The sequence below is a fragment of the Moschus berezovskii genome, chromosome 10 (assembly GCF_049115385.1).
Source record: "Moschus berezovskii isolate FMDL1 chromosome 10, NW_MosBer_1.0, whole genome shotgun sequence".
Lineage (NCBI taxonomy): Eukaryota > Metazoa > Chordata > Mammalia > Artiodactyla > Moschidae > Moschus > Moschus berezovskii.
The window spans coordinates 11,846,808-11,873,797 of NC_142469.1; the positions used below are offsets into that span (position 1 = coordinate 11,846,808).

Consider the following 26,990-nt stretch of genomic DNA (forward strand, 5'->3'; position numbering starts at 1 on the left):
TTGTGTGTATGTGTGTGATGAGAACTTTTAGGATCCACTCTCTCAGCAGATTTCAGGTATATAACAGAGGTTTTTTAGTCTCCATGCTCTTTCTTTTTTAATTATTCTTGCTTCCTGAGGCCAACACAGATACTTGCTCTTACAGCTTAAGTAGCTTTACCTGTTGAAGCCATCAGCATTCTGTCATCATTACAACCTCTGAATCCTTGGTCAAAATCTAGAATGAAACTGTTCCTTAACATGACTTTTTAAAGCTGTCAGATTGAGTTGCCAGTTAACATATTAAATAAATTCCACCTTCCCTACCATTTTGGTATTTTTCTCTTCTGTTTATAAAGTCACGGGACCTCAAGAATGAAAGAACACTTATGAATCAACTAAGTCCAGCTATAAACTTGTCAGTCCATCTTACTTCAAGTACTTTGTAATTTTTGAAAGCTTTTTGGAACATAAAAAATAAATAAGTTTATTATCTGAGTTGGAAAGTTCTTTTCAAGGCACTTTTTTTCTCTTCAATGAAAAAATATTATTTTTTAGTAGTAATACTCTCATAATTATAACCCTGGACCTTAACACAGAAAACTCTTATCATGTGATTGTGTTTCAAATTAACAGTAGATCTGTATTCTTTTATAAGTTAACTGGGGTGAAAATAGTTACATCATAGTTACATAGTTCCAGGTTTATCTATCTGATCTGTTTTATACATCCATACTCATGAAGTCATTTTTTTTCTTTTTCTTTTATTATTATTTTTTAAAATTTATTTACTTTAATTGGAGGCTAATTACTTTACATTATTGTATTGGTTTTGCATTATATTGACATGAATCTGCCCCGGGTGTACACGAGTTCCCCATCTTGAACCCCCCTCCCACCACCCTCCCCTTCCCATCCCTCTGGTTCATCCCAGTACAACAGCCCCGAGCATCCTGTATCATGCATCGAACCTGGACTGGCAATTCATTTCACATATGATAATATACATGTTTCAATGCCATTCTCTCAAACCATCCCACCCTCACCCTCTCCCACAGAGTCCAAAAGACTGTTCTATACATCTGTGTCTCTTTTTAAATAATGTTTCTTGTCCCTGAAAAAACCCAAACTAGGAAACCTTGTTAATAACTGTTCTTTCTCATTTCAAGTAACCCAGATATCCTAAACTTTTTCTCCAGTGTCCCTGTACTGTGCCAACTCTTAGCTCTAATCCTAACTACTGCTGTGCTATAAATCTCTCATGTGGTCTCCTGATCTTAATAGCTTTTGTTACTTTTGTTGTTGTTCAGTGGCTAAGTCATGTGCAACTCTTTGCGACCCCATGGACTGCAGCAGGAAAGGCTTCTCTGTCCTTCAGTCTCTCCCTTAGTTTGCTCAAACTCATGTCCATTGAGTCAGTGATGCCATCCAGCCATCTCATCCTCTGTCACCCCTTCTCCTCCTGCCTTCAATCTTTCCCGGCCTCAGGGTCTTTTCCAGTGAGTCAACTCTTCACATCAGGTGGCCAAAGTATTAGAGCTTCAGCTTCAGCATCAGTCCTTCCAATGAATATTCAGGGTTGATTTCCTTTAAGACTGACTCCTTTCCTTTAAGATTGACTGATCTCCTTGTTGTCCATGGGACTCTCAAGTGTCTTCTCCAGAAGTGATTAATTTGGGTATTTGGAGATGATACGTTTGATGGTTTTTTGGAAAAACTTTTTCACTCCATGTTCGGATGTGCTTCATTGTCAAGTGCATATTTAGATTAGGTTCTTGAATTGTAATGTTGATCTGCTGCTTTTTTTTTTTTTTAATAAAATCCGACTGAAAATGTTTAATTGGCATTTTTCCATATTATTAGGCCTGCATTTCTTCCCTAAATTCCACTTAGGGTAAATTGATTTTCTTGTTCCAATTTTAAATACAAGATAACCTGAGGATCAATTAAAAGTTGGGTATCGATTAAATTAGGGTTTTAATCTCATGGAAAGAAAATCTAATTGTAACATTTTTCCTGATATGGCAGGCAATCCATTGGCAAAAATTACATGTATTTTCCTTCCTATTTGTAAGATTATATTTAATGATATTCTTCTCTTTATCAGAGACTCTCACTGCAGGCAGTGCTATTTCTTGTGCCTAAGACTGTTTCTGAAAGTTGCATCACTAATGATACTTGCCAAGTTGAGTGTACAGAAAGTTTCTCATACCATATTCAAGTTAATACCAAGTACACGTGGCTGCTGTAGAGTGAAGCTGTAAGTACAGAATGCATACATTCTGTCCCCAGGAAATCTGAGACAAAGCAAGTGCTGGATGGGGTTTTTTCCCTACTCCATGAGCTGTGTTCATTCTATCTTTAGTAGGCCTTATGCTTGAATAAACCTGATGTCTAATCAGTAAATTATTTTCATGCTCAGAATTTCAGGATTTTGTACCTAGTGTAGGTTGGTCTTATTTCTTACTGTAAGAGAACTTATCAACAATGTGATTTAAGGTTTTGTTGTGTTTTTTTTTAAGAGGGGATGTGAGTCATTTCATTCATGGGTACTTTTAGAACCTGATAGATAATCCCATTGCCTTTATTTTTCTAATTAAAGAATTCCTAAATACTTTGAAAATATAAAATATTCCAAAATTAAAAAAAAAAAAAGAGTCTTCTCCAGCACCACAATTCAAAAGCATCAATTCTTCAGTGCTCAGCTTTCTTTGTATTCCAACTCTCACATCCACGTATGACTGCTGGAAAAACCATAGCTTTGTCTATATGGACCTTTGTCATCGAAGTGATGTCTCTGCTTTTTAATACACTGTCTCAGTTTTTCATACCTATTCTTTATCCTGGTTTAATTTACCATTAAGAAAGAATAGAATCTTTTCTATTACGGCTTATTACATGATATTGAATATAGTTACTTGAGATATATAGTAGGGCCTTGTTTATCCATCCTATATATGACAGTTTGTATGTACTAATCCCAAACTCCCAAGCCATCCCTTCCCTACTCCAAAAGAGTATGGACAAGAATGTATATATTCAAAAAGAAAGAATAGAGAGTCAGCATGTTGCTACTTTGGCATGTCCCCTTTCTTATAGTACCTCTTACATACATTATCTGACTACACATTTTAGTGAAAATTCCCTAGCCAGAAAGTGACTGTTATTCTAAGGAACTCTTTTCAGGGTGCCATTTAAGAAAAATGCATAGGAAAATGTTTTTGTTTGCTTGTTTCTACTTTTATTCCTCAGGCTTTCCAGGAAATGTTTTGGTAAAGCATCCTTAGTATGAGTGTTTCCCAAATTAACTCTTTCACAAATGCTCCCGATGCACCCTTGCTGCCAGAGCGTTAAGGGCACCCACGCAGTGTGAGCTCATCAGTTTTTCCCTTTCAGAGTAGACGCATTTTTATCCCTTGGCATCTTAGTAACTGAAAGTTAAGGATTGGTTGCATTATCTTGCTCAGCCAAACACATTCTAACCTACTTCTCTTATGTAAAGAACTCCACTGTAGCCTTTGATATGACTCTAGGGGAATCTTACTCATAGAGTCTTTATTATGCATCAAAGTAAAATGAGTCCTAACGTTTGTATTCTTTTATTGTATCATTTTTCATATATTTCTATATTATTAGAAAATTCAAAATTGTTTGTCTGATTGCACATTTTAAAGGATGCTTGAATAATGCTTTTTTTCTGAATCTTTTATAACATATCTTGGCTGGGGAAAATTTCATAAGCTTATTTGTCATTCATTCATTCTCCATCCCTTCAGTAACTGTCCAGGAGAGAATGCCCAGATAAAGACCAAATCTTTGGCCTAGTCCTGTCATTTCTTTTGGTTTTCTGTATTTACTTGGAAAATGCTCATTGTCTGAAAAAGTCTAATGAGGTCACACAGAGCTAAGTTGGGAATGTACAACATATAGGCTCACAGGGATGCTCGGCATTATAGAAGCTGGAGCAGGAAAAGCAGAGGACACGCTGGCTTCTAGCATCACTGCACGTGTCTGTGAAAGAGTTTAAAGCTTAAAGAATGGTTTGTGCTGTATATTAGATTCCACATATAAGTGACATCATGTGATATTTGTCTTTGACTTACTTCGCTTAGTGTGATCATCTCTAATGGAAAAGAATATGAATATATATGTGTGTGTATATATATACACACATACATATGCATACATATGTAGGTAAAACTGAGTCACTTTATTGTACAGAAGAAATTAGTACAGCATTGTAAATCAACTACACTTCAATAAATTTTGTTTTAAAATAGTTGAAGGTGTGAAAGGCATGTTACAGGGATGATGTGAAGTGTTTGCTAGGGCTACCTCTTTGTGTGTTAGACACAGATGGTAACAGCCTCCCTGAGATAGAAAGCCACAGTTTCAGAAATTAAGATCTCTGGTGAGAACGAGACTGAGATTTCTTGGGTTTCACACGTGTTGGCACCTAGACCTAACCAGAAACATTCTGGATTTGAATTTTAACTGTTCTCTGTAAAGAACGTGGGTTGTGCCCTCTGGAAGTTGTGAAGAGCTTTGCCCAGAGGGATCAGTGCTTTGCTTCAACCCATCAGTTGGAGATCAGGGGGAAGATTCCAGTCAGGAAAAGCCTTCCAGATTAGCACAGGGCCATGCTGGAGACAGAATGGCATACTAGTGCCCTGAGACTTTGCCTGTAAAAGAAGACCTGTGCACACTGATGTATGTAAAATAGGTAACCAACAAGGACCTGCTGTGGAGCGCAGGGAACTCTGCTCAACATTCTGCAATAACTAAATGGGAAAGAACTTGAAAAAGAATATATGTATTCTTTTCTGACTTCATTTTTCTGTTTGAAACAGTAATGTCAGAGTCTGATAGGCTCATTTATAGACTGGAATAGAAATAGAAAACCTAAAGCTAACTAAAAGCAACATTTGTGTATGTCTGGTCTCTATTGGTTTATGCAATAAGGATTTGAAATCCCTAAAATTGTCACGCACAGGCCATCTTTCTGATTTTGCTGTTCAACCAAATTAGAAGGATGTTACTATGAATTTGTGTGAATATGAAAAACAGTCTTATTTTAACTGTCTCTATAGCAATAATTGCTTATCTCTATGGCAATACTGGTTTGCCTCTGCAACAGTAACCAATGAAAAGAAGTGCTAATGCCTTTTATCGCTTTTTTAATTTTTTATTTTTATGGTTTCACCTTTCCAAATATTTTACTTGATCAGACCAAGAATTATGTACTAAATTGTTCCTCGTCTCCATTGTTTCCTTCACTGAGTTCCAAAAATAAAAAGGCTGTCATCTGAGTCGAGAGAAAACTCTGACCCAAATTAAAGACTGATGTTCTGTATTTCAGTGAGTGCTGGGATGCTGTTTTGTACCTAAAACTTGCTGGCTTTGGAGCCTGACCGACTGCAAATCTCAGCTGTGTCACAGTTAGCTGAGTTTCTCTATGTCATTTCATCTCCAAATCCTCAGGGTGCTCCTTCCAAAAGCAGAAGTGATGGTCTCTTTTCTGAAGAGTTACAATAAAGATTAGAGATATAGATGTAGACACAGATACACACACATCTATATATATACAGATATATGTGTACACACACATGTATGCACATCATCTGGCATATCATAGGCCCTTAGGCCCTTAGTAAGTGGGAGTGGACAAGATAGGGCAGGGTGTGGGCTCTGATACTGATGGAGTGTGTGACTTTGGTTAGGTCACTCCATTCCCAGAGGCACGGTCTGCTCCTCTAGGGAGCTTCTAACCTTCCTAAGTACTCTTTTTTTTTTGTTTTTAATTGAAGGTTAATTGCTCCACAACCTACATACTCTTTAAGACTCTAAACTTTTGATTGTTGTTTTGTTTTGTGAACAAATTTTGTAATATAGTTGCTTTACAGTGTTGTGTTGCTACTAAGCTACTGCTAAGTCACTTCAGTCGTGTCCGACTCTGTGTGACCCCATAGACGGCAGCCCACCAGGCTCCGCCATCCCTGGGATTCTCCAGGCAAGAACACTGGAGTGGGTTGCCATTTCCTTCTCCAATGTGTGAAAGTAAAAAGTGAAAGTGAAGTTGCTCAGTCATGTCCGACCCTTAGCGACCCCATGGACTGCAGCCCACCAGGCTCCTCCATCCATGGGATTTTCTAGGCAAGAGTACTGGAGTGGCTTGCCATTGCCTTCTCCAGATTCCAGGCGCTTTGTTAGTTCCTTTAAAAACTAAAGATAGAACTACCATATGACCCAACAATCCCACATATACCCTCAGAAAACCACAGTACATAAGCACATATGTACCTCGCTGTTCATTGCATACTACTTACAATAGCCAGGACATGAAAACAACCTAAATGTCCACTGACAGATGAATGGTTGTAGTTGTTTTTATTCTCAAGAGTACACATGCTATTTACTTCTCAAGGCAACCAGATCCTAGATTTACAGTTTATGCAATAACTAAATCTGGAAAGACACTGGTGTCGTGTCTGTCTGTTTGGAAGTGTGTTTGTTCCAGGGCTGTCTTCTGTAGTGGAATGCCATTAATAGCCCACAAACATTTCAGTGGTACTTGCACTTCGCTATCTTAAGAAGCTCCTCTTTTCCGTGTATTTATTTCTCATTAGTCAAATCCTAGCTCTTCTAAATGATTTATAGAGGAGAATCTCTTCAGCTCTAATTTTATAATTTCTGTCCCTTAACATATAATCCGTCACCTGTTGTTTGCAAAATTGTATAAACTATCTCTGTAGATGCATTAAATAATTCTGTAGTGTTAAATCCTCCTGCTTTCATAAGTGAATTAGTTCTCATTTATCCTTAAATGATATCTTTGAATAGTCAAAAAGTATTTTTTGTATTAGTTATTCACTTAAATTTTTCATGTGAAGAACTTTAACTTTAGAAATGTTAAGTAATGACTTATGTGGCTAGTTTAATGTGTTCTGTTTAATTTTATCTTCTGTTTTGGTCTGTGGCATATGAATATGAGAGAGCAGATGTGAAGGAATGTGCTTGTGTGTATATGTTCTAAGATATTCTGGGCTTAGGGGAAAATTAGTGTTTATTTTTCCTTTAAAGTTACATCAAAGACTAAAGATACTTTTAAAGAAAAGTTACACTGAATTGAAAACCCAATAGTAACAGGCTTTGAAAACCACATAACTTTCTATGCTGAACAGTATTTTGTTCAAATTGTAGTTGATAACCACAAAGTAGGATGTTATAATAGGGACTTAACAATTCACGAAGGAATGATTTATATTGGACAATAGCTTATATATCCAAATATATGTTCTGAAATGAAATAAAGCTTGATACATAGAAATCATTAAAAAGGAGATATAGTTAAGATAAAGACACTGAAACATTTTCTTTGCCACTACAAAACATTTTAATGATCAACTTTGATATCCATTTGAGCTGCTTTATTATTTTTAGAATTATGAACCTTCCTCCTTTTGAAGGATCTGGGCTTCATTATTTGAAATATTAATCTCTACCTCCTTTTTTTCTAGACAATCTCCATTTGCTTTCCCTAGATTCATTGCCTGATTAATTCTCTTTTAACTTTCCCTAACTCCTTCATTTTTTTCTTTTACGTTCCCTAAAATACATTCAGTTCAGTTCAGTTCAGTCACTCAGTCGTGTCCGACTCTTTGCAACACCATGAATCACAGCATGCGAGGCCTTTCTGTCCATCACCAACTCCCGGAGTTCACTCAAACTCATGTCCATCGAGTCGGTGATGCCATCCAGCCATCTCATTCTCTGTCGTCCCCTTCTCCTCCCACCCCCAATTCTTCCCAGCTTCAGAGTCTTTTCTAGTGAGTCAACTCGTCGCTTGAGGTGGCCAGAGTATTGGAGTTTCAGCTTTAGCATCAGTCCTTCCAATGAACACCCAGGATTGATCTCCTTTAGAATCTCCTTGCAGTCCAAGGGACTCTCAAGAGTCTTCTCCAGCACCACAGTTCAAAAGCATCAATTCTTCAGTGATCAGCTAGTTTTTATAAAAGAGGATAAGCATCTTTAAAACTTATTCCAAGACTCCTTAATATTTCAAAAATATCATAGTATATTAAAGTATATAATATTTACTTCTAAAATATCTATTAATTGCAAAGTAAATATATTATTGAGCAGTATAATTTAGACTGCATAGGTAAAACAAAACTGTAATTGGTTTGTGTGCTGTTTTTAATAACATAGATTATTGTAGTGAAATAGAGCACTCAATCTCAGAGTGTACATTTTTATGTGTTTGTGCATGCATGCAAGAGGGGAATAAAAGTACATTGTTGTTTAGGGATTATTTTTGGGTTTTTGATTTCATGATCCAAAAAGCAAAATGTTTTTTTGGATGTTGAAGAGAAAGAAATGATGTTCACAAATATAGAACTTATGTATTCATTTAAGAAAAATAACTTTAACAGAGTTTAGTTTTTGTACAATGTTATATTAGTTTCAAATATGTTTTATATATATATATATATGCACACGTTGTAAATATGTGTATTCCCATCAACAGTGTAGGAGGGTTCCCTTTTCTCCACAGCCTCTCCAGCATTTATTGTAGTTTCTTTCTATATAAGAGTTATTTTCTTTTAAAAATTTGGATCTTCCACAGTATTTTACACAAGGTACAGAATGGTTGAGGTGAAGGATAGAAGGAAATTGGCATATGACATGTCCTACTGTGTATAAAAAAATTAGCTGTCTTTGGCTTGACTTGATCTTAGCCAAAAGGTTGCAAAGTGATACCTCTCTTTGGCTTAATCCTCATGAAAGGTTATTGATTTTTTACAGATGGTCAAAAGCAAGAGCAATTAAATGACTTGCTAAAGATCACAAAGTAATTAGAAAACCAAGTATATTTGTCTTCACGGCCCAAAGATATCACAGTAAACTCCAGTGCATGCTAGTGAGCCTTTGGAACACCTCATTCATTAAAAACATGGAGAGTTGTGTCAAAACTACTAAATGTTAGGTTCCTGGTACACAGCAGTAAAATGGAAACTTCCTTTTCTTTTGGAGCTTATAGTCTACTGTGGGAGGCAGATAATGAATCAATGTAAAACTGAATAATATTTACCTGTTAATGTGCTGTGTGCTCAGTTGTTTCCAACTCTTTGCGATCCCATGGACCGTAGCCCACCAGGCTCCCCTGTCCATGGAATTCTCCAGGCAAGAATACTGGAGTGGGTTGCCGTTTCCTTCTCCAGGTCACCTGTTAATAGAGCCATAAAAAATAAATAAGTTATATGATAGAGAGGAAACGGGGGAGTTGAACCTCTTTACATGGGGTGGTTCAGGTAGACTGAGCTAAGGAAAGCACAATTTAGCAGAGATTCAAGGATAAGAGTAGAAAGACTCTTCTAGGTGGAGAGGGAGAGCCCTGTGGCTGAGACAAAAAATGGTGTGCAGCCAACCAGGGGGGAGGAGTGGATGGTGCTTTAGTCACGACTCACAAACAGGCAGGCGCCAGATATGTGAAGACCATCGGGTAGGTGTGGGTTTACTCTAAAAGCACTGGTGAGCCATTGAATTACTCCCAGTATGAGAACAACACGGTCTGATTTACATTTTTCTTTCTTTTTTATAAAATTTATTTATTTTATTGGAGGCTAATTACTTTACAATATTTTAGTGGTTTTTGCCATACACTGACACGAATCAGCCATGGGTGCATATGTGTCCTCCATCCCGAACCCCGTCCCTCCTCCTCCCCACCCCATCCCTCCGGGTTGTCTCAGTGCACCGGCTTTGAATGCCCTGCTTCAGGTACCAAACTTGGACTGGCAATTTGTTTCACATATAATAATATACATGTTTCAATGCTATTCTCTCAAATCACCCTACCCTCACCTTCTCCCACAGAGTCCGAAAGACTGTTCTATGTATCTGTGTCTCTTTTGCTGTCTTGCATATAGGGTTATCAGTACCATCTTTCTAAATTCCATATATATGCATTAGTATACTGTATTGGTGTTTTTCTTTCTGGCTTACTTCACTCTGTATAACAGGCTCCAGTTTCATCCACCTCATTAGAACAGATTCAAACGCATTCTTTTTAATAGCTGAGTAGTATTCCATTGTGTATATGTACCACAGCTTTCTTAAAATTCGTCTGCTGATGGACATCTAGGTTGCTTCCACGTCCTGGCTATTATAAACAGTGCTGTGATGAACATTGTGGTACGTGTATCTCTTTCTGGTTTCCTCGGTGTGTATGCCCAGGAGTGGGATTGCTATCTTCTATGGAAGTTCTATTTCCAGTTTTTTAAGAAATCTCCTCACTGTTCTCCATAGTGGCTGTACTAGTTTGCATTCCCACCAACATTGTAAGAGGGTTCCCTTTTCTCCACACCCTCTCCAGAATTTATTGCTTGTAGACTTTTTAATAGGAGCCATTCTGACCAGCGTGAGATGGTACCTTATTGTGGTTTTGATTTGCATTTCTCTGATCATGAGTGATGTTGAGCCTCTCTTCATGTGTTTGTTATCCATCTGTATGTCTTATATGCAGAAATATCTGTTTAGTTCTTTGGCCCATTTTTTGATTGGTTCATTTATTTTTTGGTAATGCTGCTTGTATGTTTTTGAGATTAATTCTTTGTCAGTTGCTTTGTTTGCTATTATTTTCTCCCATTCTGAAGGCTGTCTTTTCAGATTATAGTTTCCTTTGCTGTGCAGAAGCTTTTAATTTTAATTAGGTCCCATTTGTTTATTTTTTATTTTATTTCTATTACTCTGAGAAGTGGGTCATAAAGGATCTTGCTGTGATTTATGTCAGAGTGTTTTGCCTCTGTTTTCCTCTAAGAGTTTTGTAGTTTCTGGTCCTACATTTAGATCTTTAATCCATTTTGAGTTTATTTTTGTGTATGGTGTTATAAAGTGTTCTAGTTTCATTCTTTTACAGGTGGTTGACCAGTTTTCCCAGCACCACTTGTTAAAGAGATTGTCTTTTCTCCATTGTATATTTTTGCCTCCTTTGTCAAAGATAAGGTGTCGATAGGTGTGTGGATTTATCTCTGGGTTTTCTATTTTGTTCCATTGATCTATATTTCTGTCTTTGGTCCAGTACCATACCGTCTTGATGACTGTACCTTTGTAGTATAGTCTGAAGTCAGGCAGGTTGATTCCTCCAGTTCTAGTCTTCTTTCTCAAGATTGCTTTGACTATTCGAGGTTTTTTTTTTTTATTTCCATACAAATTATGAATTTGTTTTTTCTAGTTCTGTGAAAAATTACCATTGGTAGCTTGATAGGGATTGCATTGAATCTATAGATTGCTTTGATTAGTATACTCATTTTCACTATATTGATTCTTCTGATCCATGTACATGGTATATTTCTCCTTCTGTATCATCTTTGATTTCTTCCATCAGTGTTTTATGGTTTTCTATATATAGGGTTTTTGTTTCTTTAGATAGATTTATTCCTAAGTATTTTATTATTTTCATCACAATGGTTATTGGGATAGTTTCCTTAATTTCTCTATTTTCTCATTATTAGTATATAGGAATGCAAAGGATTTCTGTGTGTTAATTTTATATCCTACAACTTTACTTTATTCATTGATTAGCTCTAGTAATTTTCTGGTGGTATCTTTAGGCTTTTCTATGTAGAGGATCATATCATCTGCAAACAGTGAGAGTTTTACAGGTGAGATTCTGGAGGCTTCAAGAGGGATCTGGAATGGAGACAGAGGGAAGAGAGGTGACTTAAGACACTTTCTAGAGATAATATTGAGAGGAAGTGTTGATATATGGTTTTAGGAAGTGAAGGAAAACTGGAACAACCCTTGGGTTTTTTATTTGAATATCTGCGTACCTGGCAGCACTTTCTGTGGAGATGAAGAAGTGCTTGGTGGCAGCAAATTGAGAGTTTTGACCCAAAACACTGTTTACTAAATGAAAGAGCCACTATGTTGGTCACATCAGATATTTTTTCTTCTACAGTTAAATACAGTGTTTTCTTGCATGACCATTCATTTATGAATTGTCTGTGGCACCTTCCACCACTTACTAGAAGAGTTGGGTAGTTGTAAGTTTGCTTGCCCTCAAAGCTGAAAATATTTGCTTGTTTGGTCCTGTCTAAAAACTGATTAGCTCTGCAGTAGAGGATGACTGGAACCTAATTTTAGAGTATGGTTCTCATTTTTTTAAATCAGTGACCCTTTTCGATAATCTTTATAAAGGCTTTGTCTCTTTATAAAGCCAGTCAGTCATTGTTAAGGGCTTCCCAGGTTATCACTAGTTCTGAACCCACCTGCCGATGCAGGAGACATAAGAGATTGAAGTTCGATCCCTGGGTTGGGAAGATCCCCTCGAGGAAGGCATGGCAACACACTCCAGTATTCTTGCCTGGAGAATTCCATGTACAGAGGAACCTGGCAGGCTACAGTCCATGGGGTTGCACAGAGTCAGACACAACTGAAGTGACTTATCACACATGTCATTATTAAAATGCATCCTTCTGTTTTTCAGCTACTTTACTATTGTGGTTTATTTATTTTTTCTTTTTTTGCTCTCCATTTATTTTTGGTATCTTTCCTTGTTTGCTTCTTTTTACCCTCTAAGAGTGAATCTTTCCTAAATTACACATCGCAGCCTCTTTTCTGCCATCTCCTTAATGTCTGCAGAGAAGCCACCTGACCACAAAGCTTCTTGTATTTAGGAAAGGTCCCTACCCACTCACCATTCTCCTGAAGATCACTTACTTTTACTGACATTTGGTCTGGTTTTCTCGTCTGTTCCCTTCTGTCTTTACTCTGATACCATGCTGGTGACATGAGGGAAGGGGCTTGGATTGTTTTGTTCACTGGTGTATTTCTGGTGCCCAGAACTGTGCTTGGCATGTGATAGATATTCAGTTAATATCTGTTGAATGAACAAATCTGTTCATTGTATTCTCTCTTTGGGGGAACTTATCCATGTTTGAATTATCAACTATTACTTCTTACTAGAAGACATCCAGTTCATATCTCCAAATTCTAAATTTGATATGCTGTAGATCTCAGGTCACTTAGTCCAAAATTTCATTTTCAACCTTTTCTTTGATTACTTCTCTACTTAAACCTTTATGCTCTATTAAAAATGTTACTCTTTTTCAAGGGCATTGTAGTTTTCTCACCTCATACCCAGACACTGCTGTTCTGATGCTCTTGGATATCATGGCCCTTTTCCAGGCTTTGAGTCTGCTCTGACTTTTTCTTCTTCCTCTCACTTATGCTCATCCATCAGATCTCAGCTTACGTTCTACCTCTTCAAAGAGGTCATCTTTGGCAAACTGACCATATGCCATCTCATCGGTTCTTTCTTTCACACCACCTGTCATACCTCGAATCATCCGAATTGTTTCTTCACTTACCAAATGTGTGTTTCCCACTAGACTGCAAGCTTGTTAAAGGCAAAAACTGGGCATCTCTTGCTCACTTGCTAGTTCCTCAGTGGTGGGACAGTTCCTGGAATACTCTCAGGGCTCAACCGAAGTTTGCTAGAGGAATGAATTTCCAAAGAGAACTCCAGTCCACAATGATCATTCACTTGTCAAGTCTTGGCACCTGGCAATGCTGTTACTGTTCTGGGGATGGATGATTCACTATCTGGGAAGCCCTGGGATTCTGGACTTCAGTTGCTGTTTCCTGCCTGTATGGGTACCTGATTCTTACTCTTCTAGTAAGGTTTAAATACCCATAGATCTCAAAACAATACATCACACACACACACATACACACACAATGATGCATACACAAGCAAGCCTATTTCTCTGCTCTTGGTTTATTATCATCGAAAGGTCCTTCCTATGTAAGAATACTGCTCTTCATTTCACAGTTTTGGAGAAGAGGGGAAATTTATTTCCTAAAGCATTTTCTTTATCGATTTGGCTTTGAAATTCAGGTATACATGCAAAAATTCTCTGCATATCATATTTTATTTTCTATTTATGTTAGGGATGAAATCATGAACTACTTGTATAGAGAAGATCACCATTTATAAGTGCTTCTTTATAAAAGTACACAAAACATACCCTTTTTAAAAACTGAAATAAAACTGGTATAATCAGCTTAAAATTTCCCTCATTAAATTTTGCATAGCATAGAAAGAAAACAGCAGTCAGAAAGAACATGCAGTAGTTAACAGAAAAAGTACAGAAATTAAGATGCTTTTATAATATATTTCTCTTTAAAGAAAGATTATAGTATTTAATAATAGCTTCTCCAACATTTGTCTGCAACAGGGGTAGGCAGACAAAGGGCCAGGTACTAAATATTTCAGGTTTTGTGGACAGTACAGTCTCTGCTATAACTGTCCAAGTCCATTACTGTGGCCTGAGAGTAGCCTTGGCTTCATGTGGATGAATGGTGTGGCTGTATCCCAATAAAGCTTCATTTGTGAACACTGAGATTTGAATTTTATTTAATTTTCATGTGCCAAAAAATACGATTCTTCTTTTGATTATTTCAACTACTTAAATATCTGAAAACCATTTTTAGCTCACAGATCATACACAAATAACTGCGAGGTCAGATCCAGCCTGTGGGGTGTAGTCCGCCAGCCCCTGGTTAAGAGAATTCAGCTTGAAAAAGGTGATGTGTTGGTCTGGATGGAGGTGCACCATGTGTATCAGCAGGAATACATGCCGAGGAGTAGTATCTGAGAGGAAGCTGAGGGGAGCCTCTGCAGAGATCACTGAAGCTCGGCCAGAAGATCAAGAGCAGAAATCAGAAAAGTGTCCTGCAGTACAGAGATTCCCACGCTTTGAAATGGCTAATGGGTAAAAAAAAATAGAACCTGAAGCTGATAATCCACAATTAATTTACAAGCTTTTATTTTTTAATGCCAGAAAGGAATATACAAAACTGTTAATTAAAGTTTCATTATATAGAGAGCAGGTCTTTAGAAAGTAGAAGGTTGCATACGATCTTTGACTTGCCAGTTTCTCAGCCTTGCCTGTTGAGTTTGTCTATTTCTAAATATCAGAGGGTCCTGCATTCTCTCTTCAAACAAATCGGTGAACTCCTTAATAGGAACGATGTTTCTCACCTAAATCTCTGTGTGCTGCTTTGGCATGTGGGGGTGTTACCCCCTGTAGCGGGGATGGTGGAGGCCGAACTGATCGATGCTCTCAGCGCTCAGCACCCTGTTCTTGCAGACGCCCCGCCCACCAGCCCTATTTCCCGGGAAACGGAGGCTGCAGTCTGCTCTAAGGTTGCCTGTTCTTTCCGCAAGACTCTTAACGCTCCAGTCCCAGCCTTTGGGAAGGAGACAGCATAAATGAGGGAAGTTGGATGGGGAGAAGGGAAACCAAAAACCCTGTCCATTTGAATGTCTGTTTCCTATAAACACTGTTGAAGAAACCTGAAATGTGATTGTTCATCAAGATATTAGACCATGAAGATTATGATGGATGAATTAAACTATGTGTATGTATAGTATCTGCACCCCCTTTTGCTAACCATGGTTCTTCAGTGATATCTAGTTTTGATCTTCTGTTGGGCAAATAAGATAGTTTTATTTTCTCTAATTGAATCATTATGTCTGTCTTTTGTATTTAGCACAAAAATATTACAGTAAGTCAAAGTAAATTTGCTGTTATGTGTTACATACAAACTGCACCACACAGTGCAAAATCCTATGCTTCTGAATAGGCAAACCGAGATTTGAATCACAATGTGACCACTTAGAGCCCTCTTACTGATTTAAACTGAAAGCACAGATAATAACAATAAGGATACTGATAACACCAGTACCTCTTAGAGTTGTTTTAAATATTAAATAGTGTATCATGTTTAAGGCATCTGAGCCAAGTGCTGTACTAGGAACAGGGCCTAACACAGAGGAAATACATAATAAATATGAATACATGCTGAGTCAGTTCAGAAACAGTGGCAAGTGCCAAGACCATGGCAAGAGTGCAATAAAAGTCAGCTGTCCTTCCCTTCCCTCCCAAATACCCTCAGTATTTTACAAGCCACTCAGCATTGCCATAGAAGTATAAAAGCAATGGCTTCTTAAGCTGCTAAGTGCCATGGAGGTCACACTACATAATAGGCTCTACTCAGCTCCCATGTGCTTGCTATGGACTCCTGAGCAAAACTGAGTCACGTACTTTTTTCTTAATTTATTTTATTGAAGTACCGTTGATTTTCAGTCTTGTGTTAATTTCTGCCATGTCAAAGGTGATCCAGTTATATATCTACATTTTCTTTTCATATTTTTTTCCATTATGGTTGAGTTGCTTTCTAACACACTTATGCAATGCACCATTCCCTCCCTCCCAAGTGTTATGTACGGGACTTTGAAACTGTGCAGGTGACCATCCAGTAATGTTGAGTGATGTTTTCCACAAGCACTTGCATTTGGATAACTGGCCAATTTTCTAATACCAGTGAGTCAGGATCCAGTTTGTAAGTTGTTCCCTCTGAATCAACATGAAATATAGTGCGAATTTTAAATATATTGGAAGCATCAATAGTAGGAGGCAGTGAGAAAGACAGCTTTTAGGGCATCCCATGAAGAGCTTCTGTATGCCCCTCCACTTGTATTTATGGTTATGACGTGCCTTCCCTGGGGAGTTTCCTCTGCTCATTACAGGACATGAGTCATTGCATTCAGCACTTAGGTCACTGCCTACAAGTAGTGCTTTTGAAGTTCTTTGTGCAGGCAGTGGCCATGACTGCAACAGAAATACTGAATTTGTCATCCACAACACAGTTGTTTCCCTTCTCAATGGAGGAGATAGATTTTTAATGTGACTGACCTTGTGTAACCAAATAACCAGAGAAGGCAATGCCTTGCCTCTGTCAGAAGCTAATAGAATAAAGGAATGAAGGAAGGGAGAAAGAAAGGGATAGATGGAGGCAGGAAGGAAGGGAAAGGATGAATTTAAAGGGGACTATTACCCACTCCCGAGGTGGAACATTAAAGTTGATGCATTAAAGTACTGAAGAATGACCTGTATTTATTTTAAGTGCAGTTCCTGCCTTTGGTCTGAATATATTCAACATTAAGTTTTGACGATGTAATTTCATGCATAAGGTCACTGAAGGACAAGCAAAAAGGAATGTTTAATGCAAAATTCAAATACTTTATCATACTATGGAAGTACAATGAGGTAGTTCCCTAGTTCCCTTGGAAATAATTTTGAGGAAACCTACTAGAATAGCCAACAGTTCCATAGGACGTCATGCTTCAGGTACTGATTCGACACCCAGTTTTCACTGCTTGACATATACTTGTTTATTTCATCCTCCAACATTCCAATGAGATAAATAATATTATTATTCCCATGGTACAGAAGGGGAAATGGAGGCACAGAGAGGTTAGACAATTTGCCCCGGGTCACACATCATGTAAAATGAACTTGAAATTTATCCTCTAAAATGAGACTTTTGAGAGTGATGGGTTGTGTTAATCATAATCGTATAAAATAACAGAAATGAACTGGGACTGGCCGTAAAAGTCCAGGACATCATAGTTAGCCTAAAATATCCAGAATTTGAATCCAGGCCCAGATCCAGAGTCTATGCTTATCTGACTCTAGTAAACTGCCCCTTTCCTCCGCTGGCTCTCGTTTGCCCATTCTGTTCATTCCTGCAGCATTTATCTGTATACTTCCAGTCCCTAGCATTTTCTTTCCAGGTGCCTTATTTTTGCTCATTGTGTATTTTTTTCAATTGAAGTATAGTTGATTTACAATGTTGTGTTAGTTTCAGGTATACAACCAAGTAGTTCATGTGTGTGTGTGTGTGTACATACACACATATATGTGTGTGTCTGTGTATATATGTATATAATTTTTCAGATTCTTTCCCTTATAGGTCTTTGCTGTTTATCGAGTTTATATGTATGTATTTGTGATCCCATGGATAGTTGCCCACCAGGCTCCTCTGTCCATTGTATTTTCCTGGCAAGAATACTGGAGTGGGTTGACATTTTCTCCTCCAAGGGATCCGCCCGACCCAGGGATCAAACTCATGTCTCCTGTGTCTTCTGTATTGGCAGGCAGATTCTTTACCATTGAGCCACCTAAGAAGACCCCTGTTTTATACGTAGTAGTGTGTATATGTTAAGCCCAAGCTCCTAATTTATTCCTTATTTTTTTTCTTATTCATAATGCAGCTGATTCAAATTATAGTGGACTACACACATTACAAAGATGAATCAGACAGAATCCCCATTTTCCAGGACCTTAGTCAATAAGGACAAAGGGCTAAAACCTCATGATTTTTCTCAGGAACAAGTTAGAGGCACCCTATCTGCTTTGATGAACCAAAGCAGAGCTCAGTGATTACAAAAAACAAAACAGAAGAATGACTCGTGTGCTTTTAGATCCTTTGTAAAAATTCCCTTATGCTTTCTGATGGGCAAAGATCTATACCAAACCTGAATCCTCTGAGAGCTTGGCCAATAACAGACATGGTGCTCTCAGAGGATTTTATGCTGTATATCCAAATGCAAAATGAAAGCAGTAAAAATGCAGAATGAAAGTCAGCTGGGTTTGCTCCAAGGTTTATCCATGATGAGTCACCTATTTTTACTGCATAAGAAATAAGGCCTAGTGTTGTAGTGAAGACATGATACAGTGAATTTAGGGTAATTCTTGGAGCATTCAAGACTTGCCTATGTGGTCAGGGTCATTGTGTTCTTTGAGATTTTTTTCTAACCACTTTAATCTTCTGTAAGAAAGACATTTTCTCAGTTTTTGAGGAAAGACACTATAGTATTTGAATCCTCACGACTGGATTTATGCAGCAACTTATGGAAGCAAAGCGTGCAGGTTGTGCCCTCATGGTCTGCACTGATGCTCTTTGGCAACACTGGACACGTATATACTCTAGACATGTCTTAAGACATCATTGACTATAGTTGATTTACAATGTCATGTTAGTTTCTGGTATACAACACTGTGAGTCAAATACTCTTTTCCTCATCAGTTATTATAAAATATTGAATATAGCTCCCTGTGCTATACTGTAGGTCCTTGTTGAGTATCTATTAGTATTTTATGCCTGTAAATCCCAACGTCCTAGTTTATCCTTCCCCCACCACCCTCCCCTTTGATAACTGTCAGTTTGTTTTCTATGTCTGTGAATCTATTTCTCGTTTGTAAAAATAAGTTAATTTGTGTTATTTTTTAGATTTCACGTTTAAGTGCTATCATACAGTATTTGTCTTTGGCTGACTTAGTATGATGATCTTTAGGTCCATCCATGTTGCTGCAATGGCATTATTTTATTCATTTTTATAGCTGAGTAATATTGCATTGTACAAAGGTACCATGTTTTCTTTATCCATGGGCATATAAGATATTTCCATGTCTTGACTGTTGTGAATAGTTCTGCTATGAACATTGGGGTGCATGTATCTTTTCAAACTATGGTTTTCTCTGTATATATATAAGGCATTTGTTTTTTATCTTACCTCTTTTGAGCTCCCTAGTTCCCTAAAGACTAATTGCGTTTAAATTTTAGGTGAAGGTTTTAGAGAAACTGAGTGAAAAAGGGAAGGAATTGAGGACTGGGTTGGTCCCAGTGTCTGTGACAGGGGCTGAAAGAAGGGAAAAATAAACGCTGTCTTTAAATCACTTTTGTTGTACGGAAATAGGCTTTCTTGTTAATCACGGCACCGTCATAGAGAGCGACAGTGTCACCTTAAGCATCTTCCTACGTAGGTTTAAGGTAAAAATGTGCACGTTTAAATACTGCATATTTTAAAGAACTTGTATACTGGTAATTGAAGGCTGCGTTTGAGTCTTGTAAGTGTATGAAGTCATATCTCTTTTTATAATGCATTTATCTAAAATGCCATCTTACTATATGAACTACATTTCTATAAAATAATGAATACATGTTTGTTTTTATACACTTCCTGATGAAGACTCTTGGACTGCAAGGAAATCCAACCAGTCCATTCTAAAAGAGATCAATCCTGGGTGTTCATTGGAAGGACTTACGCTAAAGCTGAAACTCCAATACTTTGGCCACCTCATGCGATGAGTTGACTCACTGGAAAAGACTGATGCTGGGAGGGATTGGGGGCGGGAGGAGAAGGGGACGACAGAGAATGAGATGGCTGGATGGCATCACCGACTCGATGGACATGAGTTTGAGTGAACTCCGGGAGTTGGTGATGGACAGGGAGGCCTGGCGTGCTGTGATTTATGGGGTCGCGGAGAGTCGGACACGACTAAGCGACTGAACTGAACTGAACTGATGCTCAATACTGCACAATTTAAAGGACTTCTTACAGAAGTTAGATAAGTGATTCTAAGTGATTTTTATATTCCTGTAGTCTAGAATCAGAAGTCAATCAAATATATATGGTTGTCATTTAACACCCAATATACCTCCAACTGAAGAATAAATGCACTTCATAAAGTGAGATGCATGCATGTATAATTATCTCATTTTTATATATTTAAGAATAATGTATTAAACCCACATTTGTTCAGGATTAAGTGATATACAATTGGCACAGAATAAGCTTCTTCTATATGACATCTATTTCTTTTTGATTGTTTTTTTTTCTGTTTTGTTTTCTTTTCAATGTATATAGAAGCCATAGGAATTATTAGACCTCAGAATCCAACAGTCTATCACTTGTTTTACTTTATAATAGAAACCAGAAATCAGAAAAGGCTTTATTACTTTTCATCAGTTTTTATTTTTTTTTTTATTTTTTTTTATTGGAGGCTAATTACTTTACAATATTATATTGGTTGGTTTTGCCATACATTGACATGAATCTGCCCCGGGTGTACATGCGTTTCCCATCTTGAACCCCCCTCCCACCTTCCTCCCCATCCCATCCCTCTGGTTCATCCCAGTGCACCAGCCCCAAGCATCCTGTATCATGCATCGAGCCTGGACTGGTGATTCATTTCACATATGATAATATACATGTTTCAATGCCATTCTCCCAAATCATCCCACCCTCATCTTCTCCCACAGAGTCCCAAAGACTGTTCTATAAATCTGTGTCTCTTTTGCTGTCTCATATACAGGGTTAAGGTTACCATCTTTCTAAATTCCATATATATTCATTAGTATACTGTATTGGTGTTTTTCTTTCTGGCTTACTTCACTATGTATAATAGGCTCCAGTTTCATCCACCTCATTAGAACTGATTCAAATATATTCTTTTTGATGGCTGAATAATACTTCATTGTGTATATGTACCAAAGCTTTCTTATCCATTCGTCTGCAGATGGACATCTAGGTTGCTTCCATGTCCTGGCTATTATAAACAGTGCTGCAATGAACGTTGGAGTACATGTGTTTCTTTCAATTCTGGTTTCCTCGGTGTGTATGCCCAGGAGTATGATTGCTGGGTCGTATGGCAGTTCTATTTCCAGTTTTTTAAGGAATCTCCACACTGTTCTCCAGTTTTTAGAGCAGCAAAGTGAAATAAATTTCCTCTCAACACCAAAACAACCAAAGTTAGAATCAAGGAATTTGGAAGTAGATGCACTTAGCTTTGCATATTGAATGAAGCCTGGAGGACCCTTAAGAAAGAGCATGCTGGTCTGTCCATCTACATGCATTGGAGTCTTTGGACCCTTTAGGACAGATAAACTGGGTTGACTTCTGGACCATAAAGACTATGTTGTTTGAATTATTAAAGATACTTAAATAATTACAGATGCTATCTCAAAACAACATTTCACATCCATAACAATTTATGTTACCCAGCACCCTTTTCCTTCAACATTTAGTTACAAAATCCTTTTTTAACATTATTATGTCAAATTACAGGCCAAATGAAATTCTATTCTGTGCTGATAATGGATGTGTATAATAGTCTGAAAGAGCTTTCATAAAGTATAGTAATACATAACCAATTTAATTTGCAACTAAGCCAGTGGTGAAGTAATATATTTATATAACTAATATTGTTAAATTCATAATTTTCATCCCCTCTTGTTTAAATTACAAGTTTCTTTCAAATGAAATACATTAATGAGGAGCCTAATGGTTTCTTACTACAGCTTTTCTGTTCTGATAACTTTTAGTGTTTCCCCACTATCTTTCCATTTAAATCATACATAGGACATCTGAAACTTTAATGTAAGTCAAGTATGGACCTAAGTAGAAGTTACAAATTAAGTAATCATTGAAAATATATATAATCAACAAGTGCTTGAGTATTTACTATCATAGTTTTGTTACATATAGTTGTATATTGATGTATATATATAATAAAAATATATTAAGGCATAGCTCAGTTGGTAAAGAATCTGCCTACCATATAGGAGACCTGGGTTCAATTCCTTGGTCGGGAATATCCCCTGGAGAAGGAAATGGCAACCCACTCCAGTATTCTTGCCTGGAGAATCCTATGGACAGAGGAACCTGGCAGGCTATAGTCCATGGGATCGCAAGAGTTGGACATGACTTAGCGACTAAACCGCCACCAACAACCAACCAAGGCATTGCCAGACATATTATTCATTCATTGAATAAACACAGAATTCTCTTTTCACATATTTATTACATTTATTACCTTCAATTATGGGTGTACATTTTGAGAACTGTTTGTTACTGCTATTCTATTTTTAAATAATTCTGCATTTTATATTGTCTCTGTGGTTTTGGCATTATTGGTGCTTGGTTATTTGAATTCTGGCAGTTCTGTCTCCCAGAGCAATATGCTTGTTTTTCATGTTCATGGTACCCCATCCAATCCGTGAAATAATTGTTCCAATGGCAATGTTCAGAGGTGAGCACAGAAAACTTGTTTCTGAAGACAAAGTACAGATTTAAATGAAAATGTCAGTCTGTAAGTCAAGTGTGTTAATCAAAATATTTAACAAAAAATACGGCGTGGGCTTGTAACCACTAGAAAGGCCCATCCTAAACAACCAGTATGTCTGCACTTTTTGTGCTCTGACTGTGCACCACTGACCATCATTGTATGATCCCCACTGAGAGCAACAGAAACCAAATTAATACGAAAAAGTTACAGCCTTAATGAGCATCATCTAATATGAAGGAATAAGTATGTTTTATAGATCTGATAAACATAATTTGGACTAGAAATTTTCTTTTGACTATACTGAAAGGCTTAATTTGGCCAATTTTTATAACACTGAAAGATTTTAGTTGACATCATTGCTTCTTTTTTAATAGTGGCTAGCATTCAGAAGCTTCCTGCGGCCTCTGTTCTAACAGACATCAACTTCCCAATGAAAGGGCGGAAGGGAATGGTTGACTGGGCAAGAAACTCAGAAGACAGGGTAGTCATTCCAAAAAGCATCTTCACTCCTGTGTCATCAAAAGGTAAATATGTGAAGCGATTTAGGCCTTGAGCAAAAAATGTGAGTTCAGTTTAATACTACACTAGCACTTTAGATTGTAATTATGACCTTGAACTCATTTTGTAACTATAGAAAACTCTATTCGGTGTCACCTAAATCTTAATTTACTTGAGTAAAAGATATATTAAAATGTAAAAAAAAAAAAAAACACAAATGCAAATTATAGACCTGCTGATGACATGTTCATATTTTCCGTGTTGACAGTCTTACCCCAGTGTAAAGCATGTGGCACAATATTTTAAGTTTAGGTATTGAAATAGGTTGTGTTCTCTATTTCAGGCAAAATAAATTGTTTCTACCTCACTTTAAAAATTGATATATAAAAACAAATCTAAGAAAAGAATTGAGTTTTAAGAACATCTTAGGTAGCCTCTTAAACTGAGTGACCCTTTTCAGTAGTAGCACCGTGGTCTCAATTCTTACCTTGGAAGTCTGACATTGTAACTGGGAACTCCATAGAGCATAAACTGTCTCCCCACATCACTGGAAATTGAAGCTTTTTTGCTGTAACTACAGCCACTTCTTGTCTCAGCTTGAAGGAAGGTTGCTTCGTGACACAAAACCCACTGAAAACATATCTTCTGGGGTCATGATTAACATATACAGTATGTGGGCTCAGTTGCCTGGCACGGTTAAGAAGGCATTTCTTATTCCTGGCTTTGCATCGGTAAATACTGGAATCCCCTTGTAATTAGGAGATTAAAAGTTTTATAGGACATAGTATTTTTCTTGCTGTTTTGCTAATATGTTTAAATTTTATTCTTTCTAGAATTAGATGAATCATCAGTCTTTGTTCTCGGAGCAGTCCTGTACAAAAACTTAGATCTAATTTTGCCCACTCTGAGGTAAGCTACAAAGTAATAAGCTGTTGTAATCTCTGTAAATTATTCCAAAAATGTGATTATAGCTCATTCTATGAAAATAGTCAAACAAGCTTTGGTAATACAAAGGGCTTTTCTTAAATGAAATAGAAAATACCAATTTAATGAACAGTTTATTAGCATATCATGGCATTGCTAAACAAGTAGGAAAGACAATTTTGTTTCCTGATTATAGCCCTGTAATTCTGACTTGCCTTGACTGAGGGGGAAAAAGTAAGAAAAAGAAAACCTCAAGGCTCTATAATAGAATGGATCATTTTAAAATTAATCTGTCTTCTTGCTTTATTTGTACTTAATGGTACTGTTCACCAGCATGACATGAAATTAAAGCAGTGAGAACACACATTTTGTTCATCGGCACAAGATCTCAATTTGCTTCTAAATAAATATCCAATTACAGTTACATTAAGAAAAAATGCTGTTGTTCAATTAGAGAAGTAATTTTGGAAGAAATCCATTGATTTCTTTCCTCCCAGACATTAAAAAGAAAGAATTACAAATAGTAATTCTATCAACATTACTTTGTTTGCTATGCTGTCTTAACTGGTTTACCAGGTTGGTAAAGAATCTGCCTGCAATGCAGGAGACCCCGGTTTGATTCCTGACTCTGGAAGATTTGCTGGCGAAGGGATAGGCTACCCACTCCAGTATTCTTGGGCTTCCCTTGTGGCTCAGCTGGTAAAGAATCCACCTGCAATGTGGGCGACCTGGGTTTGATCCCTGGGTTACGAAGATCCCCTGGAGAAGGGAAAGGCTACCCACTCCAATATTCTGGCCTGGAGAATTCCATGAACTGTATAGTCCATGGGGTCACAAAGAGTCAGACACGACTGAACGACTTTCACTTTCACTTCACTTTCACAGAAAAAAAAAAGACAGAAACACAAGCATGGGCTCCCCAGGTGGTGCAATGGTAAACAATTTGGCTGCTATTTAGGAAATGCAAAAGACAGTGGGCTCAGTCCCTGGGTCAGGAAGATCCCCTGGAGGAGAGCATGGCAATCCACTCCAGTACTCTTGCCTGGAGAATCCCCATGGACAGAGGAGCCTGGTGGGCTGCAGTCCATGGGGTCACAGAGTCTGACAGGACTGAACGACTGAGCACTTATGAGCACAGAAAGCAAGGTGTCCATATCTCTGGATGATGCTGTCCTCACTCTTGATGACCTCTTTCCTTCACCATAGCTCGCAGTGGAGAACTGAGACAAAACTGTATTTTAGTTAAATACAGCCCCAGGGCTTTGAGCACTTCCTACTCCCTCGTGAGTAAAGCACTAAGTTTTTCAAGGGGAGAGACTGCAAATTGATGTGTACATTATACCAAAATGGGCTGATAAATAAACACAATTAGAGTTCAGTCCAGTAGGAAAAGACCTCCCAAGAAAGAAACAACAGTTGCAGTGACTGTTCAAGAATATTTGGAGAAAATCTACATGGAGCAAATTGATAACATTGGTGTGTCATCCAAGGGGAGGATTCAACCACAGAGACAACTCAGAAATCTAGCTTTCTTGAACTCTGTTCTTCTCTGGATGGAAATTGGGCTTCCTGAATTTAAATAGGTTTGTGGTTCGTTTGGTTCTACTAATACCTTTTCAAAGCTAATTCTGTCACTTTCAGCTTTTCCACGGGTTTTATTAAAAATATTGGTCTGTACAGTTACTCACAGCTAAAACTGATTTGAAGTTACACTGCCACTACATTATCCCTGTGTATGATATTTATTTGAAGAGAAAGTTAAAAGATACTCAAAGTTAGCCCCTTATTTCCATTGGCAGTTTGTTTGTATAAAGCTAATCTTGCAAGAATTCTAGGTTAGGCACTAACTGAAAATCAGATGATTTGGGTTTTAATTTCAGTTGAACATAACAAGAAATTTGTAAGCTTTTCAGTCACTCAGTCATCATCTGCTTCAGTTCAGCTTTAAAATAGAAGCACCTTTATATGCAACATTCATTCTGTTTGCTGCAGAGGGACATAGTGAATGCAAATGAAATACTCAGTGTGTAATGCTTTAGACTGTGAATTCGTTTCACAGCTACTTGTTAAACAGAGTTGCATTATGGTTGATCTTATTTTGAATAACACCATAGAACTCATGCACCTACACAAAGGCAGATTAGTCTAAGTTTCATAAATTCATAGAGTGAAGGGAATTGGAAATTTATCTAGGGATATTGGCCTTTTGCAAAAAAAAAAAAAAAAAACAACTTTCAACATTTTTTACATCATGGAAGAAGCAGTGGTCACTTGTGGGAGGATTAATGGCAACATTGTGGACGGTTTAATGCATAAACTGAAAAAGTCCAGAACTGTACTCCACTGGCATGACCTGTGACAGAGATTCAGATTAGCCTCTGGGCAAGTCACTGACTGTCTATGTGTAAATCGTGCAGTTGAACTCAAAGGTTCTTTTTAACTTCAAAAATTCCTTGTCTTTATTTCAGTAAAATTGTAGAAGTTTAGTGTTCTGGCACATTTATTTGAAGTTCTTAATAACCTTTTTATAAGAATTGTGACTATGAATACCCACTTACACTTCCTGAGGATAAAGTAATTAGGTAAACAACTATAGGAAGACAGTATTCACCTTTAGCTCCATTAGAAATAATGACCATAGAATGCTTAGGATGAAAAGTTTGTTTAAACACTGTTTGAAAGGTGAAATATTAGCATTTCCTCCTCATTTTCTTTCATTTCACACTGTACAATGATGAAACCACTAAGCAATCTCAGTTTTGTTTTGTTTTTTTCTTTCAAAAAAATTGTTTCAGAAAGTCTAGTGGGTAGAAGAAGCCTTTCAGAAGA

General features: G+C 37.4%; 1 protein-coding gene across 3 annotated transcripts in view; it reads left to right on the forward strand.

The window, feature by feature from the left end:
* The window catches only part of ADGRB3 (adhesion G protein-coupled receptor B3), an 893,473-nt gene that overhangs the window by 463,230 nt on the left and 403,253 nt on the right, over nucleotides 1–26,990 (forward strand). For all 3 annotated transcript variants that reach the window (XM_055433831.2, XM_088840488.1, XM_088840489.1), the window contains 2 exons: nucleotides 23,114–23,263; nucleotides 24,071–24,146. In XM_055433831.2, coding sequence (XP_055289806.1) covers nucleotides 23,114–23,263; nucleotides 24,071–24,146 — 226 coding nt within the window. The remainder of the gene's footprint in view (nucleotides 1–23,113; nucleotides 23,264–24,070; nucleotides 24,147–26,990) is intronic.